Source organism: Bison bison, unplaced genomic scaffold (genome assembly GCF_000754665.1).
Source record: "Bison bison bison isolate TAMUID 2011002044 unplaced genomic scaffold, Bison_UMD1.0 scf7180017864063, whole genome shotgun sequence".
In the NCBI taxonomy this organism is placed as follows: Eukaryota; Metazoa; Chordata; class Mammalia; order Artiodactyla; family Bovidae; genus Bison; species Bison bison.
The window spans coordinates 13959622-13969649 of NW_011494635.1; the positions used below are offsets into that span (position 1 = coordinate 13959622).

General features: G+C 45.5%; 1 protein-coding gene across 1 annotated transcript; it reads right to left on the reverse strand.

Moving 5' to 3' along the window:
* Positions 1 to 9417: 9417 nt before the first annotated feature.
* On the reverse strand, positions 9418 to 9873 carry TMEM239 (transmembrane protein 239). The gene has a single exon (XM_010836514.1). The coding sequence runs from the start codon at positions 9871 to 9873 to the stop codon at positions 9418 to 9420; it is 456 nt and encodes a 151-aa protein (XP_010834816.1).
* Positions 9874 to 10028: the final 155 nt, after the last annotated feature.

The following is a 10028-nucleotide window of genomic DNA, read 5'->3' on the forward strand; positions in this document are numbered from 1 at the left end:
CCATAAGACTGTTCTATACATCAGTGTCTCTTTTGCTGTCTCGTACAAAGGGTTATTGTTACCATCTTTATAAATTCCATATATATGCGTTAGTATACTGTAATGGTGTTTTTCCTTCTGGCTTACTTCACTCTGTATAATAGGCTCCAGTTTCATCCACCTCATTAGAACTGATTCAAATTCATTTCTCTTGGGGAAATATCTAGGAATAAAATGTCTGGATGGTATGGAAGATGTATGTTTAACTTTTTAAGAAACTACCAAATGATTTTCCAAAGTGGTTGTCCCATTTTACATTCACACTGACAGTGTCTAAGGGTTGAAGTTCTTCCACATTCTTGACAACACTTGGTATCAGTTATCTTTTTAATATTAGCCATTCTAATAGGGGGAAGGTATGGTTTTAATTTGCATTTACATAATGACTAACAATATTGAACATTTTCCTGTGCTTATTTGCAATCTATATGTCTTTTTTGGTAAAGTTTCTGTTTAAATTGTTTGTTCTTCATCACCATGCCCCCTTTTAAAAACCTTACTGGGTTTTGAGAGTTCTTTACTTTGTATCCAAGTCTGTTATCAGATATATATTTTGCAAATACTTTCTCCCAGAGTGTGGCTTGTCTTTTGAAGGACAGAACATTTTAATTTTAGTCAAGGACAGCTTATCAATTTTTCTTTTATGGATTATATTTTTGGTGTCATGTCTAAGAAATCTCTACCTAACCCAATGTCATGGCTATTTTCTCTGTTTGCTTCTAGAAGGTTTATAGTTTTAGGTTTTACATTTAAGTCTATGATATGTTCTGAATTAATTTTTGTACATGGTATAAGGTATGAATTGAAATTCATTTTTTTGCATATGAATATCTAATGGTTCCAGCCCACTTGTTGAAGACTGATCTTTCTCCACTAAATTCCGTGAACATTGTTGTAAAAAATCATGTATGTATTACACGTAGATCTATTTCTGGATTTTCTGTTTCATTTATCTATTAATATTTGTCTAACTTAATGCCAGTACCAACTCCCTTGATTTCTATAGCTTTATGATAAGTCTTGGAATTAGGTAGTGTTAGTCTTCCAAATATTTTTCTCTATCAAAGTTATTCTGACTCTTCTAGGACCTTTACATTTCCAAATGAGTTTTAAAATCAGCTTATTAATTTCTACACAAATTCTGAGATTTTGCAATTGTATTGAGCACATAGATCAATTTGAAAACACTTGAGATCTTACTGAGTCATCTAACCCAATGAGCAAGATATATCTCTCCATTTATTTAGATCTTCTTTAATTACTCTCAGCAATATGCTGTTGTTATCCATGTATAGATCTGTCATATCTTTTGTCAGATACCCCCAGGTCCCACGTTATTTTATTGTAAGAGAGATTTTAAAGTATCTTTTTCTGATCATTCACTGCTAGTACAGAAAAATACAATTGATTTTGTATTTTGACCTTGTATCATAACTACAATCATGTACACATTACTTTGCTAAATTCAGTTATTCTAGTAGCTTTTTGATAGACTCCATCGGAGAAGGCAATGGCACCCCACTCCAGTACTCTTGCCTGGAAAATCGCATGGATGGAGGAGCCTAGTAGGCTGCAGTCCATGGGGCCACTAAAAGTCGGACATGACTGAGGGACTTCCCTTTCACTTTTCACTTTCAAGCATTGGAGAAGGAAATGGCAGTGTTCTTGCCTGGAGAATCCCAGGGACGGGGCAGCCTGGTGGGCTGCTGTCTCTGGGGTTGCACAGAGTCGGACACGACTGAGGTGACTTACCAGCAGCAGCATAGGATTCTCTACTTACACAATTTTGTTGTCTGTGAATAAAGACACTTCTTGCTTTCCAGTCTGTATGCTTTTTATTTATATTTCTTGCCTTATGGCCTGGCTAGGACATCCAGTACAATGTTAAATAGAAATGGTGAGAACAGACATACTTATCTTGTTCCTGATCTCAGAGGAAAAAATATTCAGTTTTTCACCATTAAGTGTGAGATTAACTGTAGATTTATCATAGATGCCCTCTGTAAAGTTGAGGAAGTTTCCTTCTACTACCAATTTGCTGAGAGGTTTTGTTTTTATTTTAAATCAGAAATAGATATTGTATTTTGCCAAATGCCTTTTCTATGTCTAAGGAAATAATCATGTATGCTTTTCAGTTTGATAATATGGTGAAGTCCATTGATTATATTTGAATGTTAAACCAATCATGCATTCTTGGCTTTAAAAAGGAAAGAGAGGGACTTCCCTAGCAGTCCAGTGGTTAAGGCTCCAAGCTTCCACTGCAGGGGGCATAGATTCCATTCCCAGTTGGGGGACTAAGATCCTGTTTGCTGTGCCGCTAAAAAAAAAAAGAGATTGTACAGTCTGAAGGTGACAGAGTAAAGATGCTATTTCCTTCTCTCAGAAATCACCCAAGCAAAAGTGAAAACAAGAAACAGAAATGTAAATACCATATGAATTAGCTGGATAGGCTGAAAAAAAGCAGTGGAACCACTGCATGGTACAACTCACTTTGGAAATTATTGGGTAGCATTTACTAAAGTTGAACATTTACATTCTCTGTGATTTGACAATTTCACTTCAAGAGATCTGTACATCTAGAAAGATCTACCAAAAAACTTGCACAAGAATATTCATAGAATGTTTTTTCATAGTATCCAAAACTTGGAAACAAGCCAAATGTCCATCAACAAGAGTGAATAAATAGTTTTCCCATGCAATGAGATTGATATAAAGGAAAACAAAATCCTGATAGATGCAAAGATATGGGTAAATCTCACAGATGTAATCCTGAAAGAAGTCAGACACTAGAGTACATTTTGTATGGTTTTATTCTGCACAGTTTCAACAATAGGCTGCATAGATTCTGCACAGGTTTCTGCTGATAGAAATCAGAATCGTGATTACCTTTTGAGGGAGATACTGATTGGGAAAGGGCATGATGGAACTTTCTGGGACAATGGGAAAGTTCTATCTGGGTGGTAGTTATCTGGGTACACACAAAAACAGACAAATATGTAAAAATTTATTGAACCCTCAATACTTGTGCATTTATTTGTATGTAAAATGTATGAATTATATGTAAGTTAAGAGGGAGCTAGGGTAGTTCACTGGTGGCTGGTGGACTAGTGGTTAGGATTCTGGGCTTTCACTGCTGTGGCCTGGGTTCAGTCCCTGGTCAGGAGATCCTGAAAGCAATGCAGTCCAGTCAAACAAACAAGAAAAACAGGATGTGCTTCTTTCCAGTAGTGGTTTAACATTAAAAGACACCTAAAAATTTAATTCACCACATAAACAGAATAAAGCAGAATAAACAGTCCTTGTCAGTTTAGTTCAGTGACTCAGTCATGTCTGACTCTTTGCAACCCAATGGATTGCAGCATGCCAGGCTTCCCTGTCCATCACCAACTCCTGGAGCTTGCTCAAACTCATGTCCATCGAGTTGGTGATGCCATCCAACCATCTCATCCTTTGTCGTCCCTTCTCCTTCCACCTTCAATCTTTCCCATCATCAGGGTCTTTTCCATTGAGTCGGTTCTTCACATCAGGTGGCCAAAATATTGGAGTTTCAGCTTCAGCATCAGTCCTTCCAATGAATATTCAGGACTGATTTCCTTTAGGATGGACTGGTTGGATCTCCTTGTAATCCAAGGGACTCTCAAGAGTCTTTTCCAACACCACAGTTCAAAAGCATCAATTCTTTGCCGCTCAGCTTTCTTTATAGTCCAACTTTCACATCCATACCTGACTACTGGAAAAGCCATAGCTTTGACTAGACCTTTGTTGGCAAGGTAATGTCCCTGTTTTTCAGTATGCTGTCTAGGTTGGTCATAGCTTTTCTTCCAAGGAGAAAGCATCTTTTAATTTCATGGCTGCAGTGACCATCTGCAGTGATTTGGAGCCCCCCAAAATAAAGTCTGTCACTGTTTTACCATCTATTTGCCATGAAGTGATGGGACCGGATGCCATAATCTGTTTTCTGAATGTTGAGTTTTAAGCCAGCTTTTTCAGTCTCTCACTTTCATCAAGAGGCTCTTTAGTTCTTCTTCACTTTCTGCCATAAGGGTGGTGTCATCTGCATATCTGAGGTTATTGATATTTCTCCCAGCAATCTTGAGTCCAACTGGTGCCTGGCATTTTGCATTATGTGCTCTGCATATAAGTTAAATAAGCAGGGTGACAATATACAAGCCTTGACATACTCCTTTCCCTATTTGGAACCAGTCTGTTGTTCCACATCTGGTTCTAACTGTTGCTTCTTGACCTGCATACAGATTTCTCAGGAGGCAGGTAAGGTGGTCTCGTATTCCCATCTCTTTGAGAATTTTCCACAGTTTGTTGTGATCCACACAGTCAAAGGCTGTGGCGTAGTCAATAAAGCAGAAGTAGATGTTTTTCTGGAATTCTCTCACTTTTTCTATGATCCAACGGATGTTGGCAATTTGATCTCTGGTTCTTCTGCCTTTTCTAAATCCAGCTTGAACATCTGGAAGTTCATGGTTCACGTACTATTGAAGCCTGGCTTGGAGAATTTTGAGCAAAATAGTCCTTGGAGTAGATGCAAAAAAATTTTATCATTCAACCTCCACTCATGATCAAAACTGCTAGCAAACTAGGAATACAAGGGAATTTGACTGGATAAAGGTGAACTATCAAAGCTTGACAGTAATTCTCAATGGTGGAAACTTAGAAGCAGTTCTTTCAAAATCAGAATCCAGTCAACGGTACCAGTGAGCAGCATTTCCATATGTCATTGTCTGTGAATTCCGGCTGGTACAAATCAGAAGTTGAACATGAAGAAAGAGGTCCTATCCTCTTATTTCTGGCTTTTAGACGGAAGTGGTATCTTTGGGCTTAGAGGGCTTTACAACTTTCATATATGTTACAAATATTTTTAAGCATGCAGTATCACATATCAGTTTTAAAACTGTATTTTGGTTAGACATTTGAAGACACAGGCCAGAAAATATGGTAAAAGCTACACCTCTTAAGTTCTTTTATTTTTAAGATGAAAATATCTGAAAGGTAATAGAGATGTTTGCACCGCAGCAAATGACTTGTCCAAAGTGAGCTGATGTACATCTAGATCCTGACGGAACCTCACAAAATACAGCTCTTTACCCTAGGAAGAATGGAAGAATAGACTAGGATTAGGACAGCAGTCGGGGACAGTGAAGCTCACGAGATTGGGCCCTTCCTTCTCCAGGATTCTCAGGAGCTCTGCCCTTGTTGTCTCTAGGTTTTTGGCTAGGGAACCTAGGCTAGGGATTTGGGTTAAAGAGATTTTGTAGTCAATGAAGCCGCCACTGTGAAGACAGTGGGCGGGAGAAGCTCCTTCCCGGCCCCAGGATCTACCCGTTCACCCACCGCCCGTTTTAGGACCGGGCCGTGAGACACGTCTCCTCCTCTTCGCTTCCGTCCCACACGCAGCCAAGTCCGACTCTTCGAAATCAGAGCTGGAGGTCTCCGCCAGGGGGCCACGCCTGGCATCTAGTCTGCAGACTATGATTCCGGGGGTGGGGGAGCGGGGGGTGAAGGTGGAGGGAAGGTGTTGATTTACGGGGATAGCTAGCACTTCCCTGCGTGGGTGCCCACAGCCCTCTGATCTCTGGCTAGGTTTGGGATTTTCTTCCCAACATCAGGCCCTTGCTCGCTGCACTGCCTCCACGGTCAACGCGCCAGCTTGGAGCTCTCCAGCTGTCGCCCAGACCCCTCTCTGGTGCCCCTGAGCCTATGCGCCCCTTACCCGGCCCCTGCACCTGGGGCAACCTCCCAGAGCAACGTAGGCGCCCCCTTTCTCCTCCCTTCGGGGCCCAGTCGCCCCCTCCCGCCCCTCGGCCCCGGCCCAGGCTCGTGGCCACCGACTGCGAGCACGGTCGCTCTGCTCACCCTCTAGCGCGCGGAGCCGCGTCTGGGTAAGAGCGCCCCCTCCCGGCTCCCCGTAGCTGGTCCAGAGCGGTTCCCTGGCGCCGCCCTGACCCCTTCCAGGGATCCCTCTTTTTCCCACCAGGGTGGTCACTCACACCTCTAGCTGAAGTGGCGCCCACAGCTTTGTGAGCTCCCTTGACACCGTCCTCTGGGACCCTCCCGCATCCTGGCCGCTCTTACTCATTGCTTCCGGGTCTTTGGGGCAGGAGAAAATCTTACCGGGCGCTCCTGCTCCTAGTCGCCCCCCAGGGTGCGTGTGTGTCGCTGTGGAACCCGTCTCACTTTCTCAAATGCAAGACCCGTCGCGGCTGACACCTCCTCCGCTCTGGTTCTTTATGCTCCACCTGATCGGATTTACTTTTCTGGCCAGGCTACAGAAGTTACTGGATCCCCACCCCTACCCCAACCCCACCTGAGCTCGCTGCGGGGCCGGGCCTCAAAGAAGCCCTGGTGACTCAGGCCTGTGGAACAGCTTTCCTTTCTTGGCCCAAATGGAAAGGCTTAGAACTTCTTTCCAGCATGTCAATTCTCCCCAGGCTTGCATTATTAAGTGATTTAAGTCTAAACGGATGACTTTGTCTACATTTAAAGTAATTTCAAGAATTACGTTTTTCTTTCCTCTCTGCAAGGTTCCTCACTTTCCCTTTACCTGCATACTCCATCCCATTTGCCTGACTCTAGAGTTGGCCATTCCATTCTATTTTTTACTCTTTTTTAAAAGTGTCTGGTTTTACTGGCATGCGTTTTAAATTTGTGTGAAAAGAATTCTATTATTTCTCGTTCAGCTATTTTTCACTCAATGCTGGGATTTCAAGATCAGTCTGTATAACTTCCACCCCTTCTAACTGCTGCCTCATCTCCACAGTGCTCCATTCTCAGACATATCCCTTCAACATATTCCCCCACCTGTAGTGCTTCTCAAACTTCTCCCAGTGTATCCTCTGGGAGTTTTGTTAAAAATGCAGGCTCTGATTCATGACTCCTGGGCTGAGGCCTGGAACTCTACATGTGTAGCCAGTTTCCAGGTGATGCTGATACTGTTGGCTTTGGGACCACACTTTGAGGAGCAAGACCATCTTGGGCCTTTGGGAGAATTTTTCTTGGGTTGCTGTGTGTCACATAGCATTTTGGGTCACAGGCTATGTGTTAATCTAATTTGATAGGTATTGCCCATTTGGTCTCTGGTCTGCCTGTGCCACCCTACCTCACACCAGCAATACAGGAGGGTAGAAGATATTTGTTTACATGGTGAAGGGAAGAAGGCTTTCTCCTTGCTCCTGCCAAAATCCTCCTCCTCAGTGTGTCTGGTTTGGGCCAAAACCTCCTCTCTCAGTTAGAATGGTTCCAAGGCTCCAGAGTGATATCCCTGGCCAACAATGCACAGCCAAGTTAGCGAGGGGCCCAAGATTGGCATCCAGGCTTCATCTCTGACAGGAGCTTAAACAGTGGGCACTGAGAAGCCCTGGGGTCTTTAGTGAGGTTGTATTTCCTCCATTGCTTTCTCTTTAGTAGCCTGTCAGGCTGGACTAGGACTCAAACAACCTGACCTTACATAGGCAAGTACCTATCCTGTGCCTGACTTCTCATCTCTAAAATGGAATAGTAATAATAGCATAGCTACAGTTTGTGGTGTGAGGAGTCAGTCCAGGAATTTTGCCCACATACCAGATGCCCCATGGGTGCCGCAGGACAGGTATGCTTGCCTGTATTTTAACCAACAGAAAAATTAAGTTCAAGAAGGGTTAGCAATTTTTGCCAAAGCTGTGGGACTGGAAAGTGCAGTGCTGGGATTCAAGCCCAGCTTGAGCTAATACACCAGAGCCCATGCTAGCTATGACGCTTTGCCACTTCCATGGCCTGCCTTGCCCTTGCTACCAGGCCATATTTCAGGGAGAACAGGAAGGAAAAAGGAAGGAAGGACTGTGTCTCGGGTTTCAGGAGCTGATGCTGAAGGCATCTGATCAGTGGCACACAGGGTTATGAAACTCCACAGCGAATGGGTTTTAGCAAAAATGAACATGGGTTCTAGGGGCTGGTTCACAGGGCTTGAGTATTTAGGTGGCCAGAGAGGAGGCTTTTAGTTGAGGGATACAGGAGTGAGGGTTTTAGGGTGATGTATGTAGTGGGATCAAGTCTGGCTAGGAATTGGAGAGGGTCAGGGACTAAGTGGAGGCCTGGAGTGGGGTGAGGGTCAGGTGGGTGGGTCTTACCTATCATGTGTCTTACTTGTAGTGACTAATCACTCACTGTTTTGTCTGGAGGGTTAGCTGAGATGTGAAAAGCCAGCATCCTGGGCATCGAGGGATGCCACCTTCCAAGGCTCTCCTGGTGTTGTAAACAGCTTGTTGGGTTGGTTTTAGAAACCCCTGGGCTATGTTTTCCGCACTCACATGGCTGTGCAAGCCGTCTCCCAGCACCAAGCCCCACCGAGCATTTCACAGTCAGAAGAGTTCAACACCTGCATATTTTGAGATTTCATGGCATATGACCTTTTACCTCTTGTTCACACTCATCCATCCTCCGTTTACCATTGTAGGGTCCAAACTGTATCCAGGACAGAACATTTCTCTGAAGGCCTAGAGAAGCTTTCTGCTCTTTAGAGTTCCATACAATAGCTTACAATTTTCTGGTCTTTACAAAGTACTTCACACACAGATATTATTGCCTTTGACTCACAGCAACTCCATGACAGGACCCACTTCATACCAAGGCTCAAAAGAATTAATTGGCCAAGGTCACACACTGCATAGGTGGGTGAAATGGGATTTCTTGTTTGTTTTTCCATAGCAAACCTCAGGAGTCTTAAAGAGTAAGCTCTCCCTGGGAAACTCACTGTGTTGGTTGGCTCATTTCCCAGACTTGGGGATGTGGACAAGGCAGGAGGTAGGAAGTCTAGGGAGCGGGGAATGCTTGGGCAGAAACATCTGGAAGGTGAAAGCTGAGGTCTCATGAGGATTCTGGCTAGCCCTCTCTCAGCTACATTTCTGTCATTGAGCCCTTTCTAGAGCCTGGGCAAGTGAAAAGAGGCGGTTGGTGGGGGAAATGGTAAATACAGGTATAAGTTGCTATGAGTCTAACGCTGAGATAGTTGAGCAGCTGCAAGAAAAAGATACTGCCAGCTGCTAAAGGGGCCCCAGTAGCATCAGCACATGCACGTGGAAACTCTTGATGGCTTGGCCACGCTCTGCTCCTGGCTGAGCCTTCTGCCCTAACATCTCTTCTCAAAATTTCTGGCCTTCCACACCAAGTACCTGCAGCATCAGCTTGAGGGAGGTGCCCAGAGGTCAGGCCAGTCTATATCCTGCCAGTTCCAGCAATATCACCCATGTCCCGCCCAGTCCCAGCTAGAGACTGTAGCTTGGGGGCCTGCTGACACAGAAAGGCCCTGGTCCCACTGCCCTCCCTTTCCCCTGGGTCTCAGGCCCTAGGCCAGGGCTCAACAGACACAAGCAGCGGGATGGGGTTGCCCTTCTATTGGTCTAAGTCCTGAGCGTTGCCTGGGTGAGACATGGAGGTGAGGAGGCCCACGAGGCTCAGTAGTGTGGAAAACAGCAGCAGGAAGGAGGCGGTGAAGAGCAGCGCAGGGAGGGCACTGAGCAGCAGCAGCAGGACAGCCGGCAGCAGATGGCGCCACACCGCAGCCGCCACGGGCCACAGGGAGCTCAGGAGGTGGGAGCCGGTGGTGAAGAGCGCGTGACACAGCATCAGGGCCAGCAGCAGGTAGAGGACCCCCTCCAGACCCCACAGCACACGCTGCAGTGGCTGCCGCCAGCCAGATGTAGTCCACCACTGGGTCCAGCTCGGGGGCACGTGACACATGCACCAGCGCACCCAGCCCTCCCGAGAGACCCAGGCTGACCAGGGCACCGCACGCTGCGGCCCCTCACCGGCCCCGATGGCATCTGTCTCCATTCGTAGCTGCTGCATCGTGGTTGGTGCACCTAGGGAGAGGGCCAGGCCAGCTGCAGGAGCAGCCCTGGAGATGCCTGGGACCTCAGGGCAGGTGTGGGTGCAGAGGGATCAGGAGGGACCAGCATGGGTGTGGTGGGGCTTTGAACTGGGGCCTGGGTCTTACCTCTGGG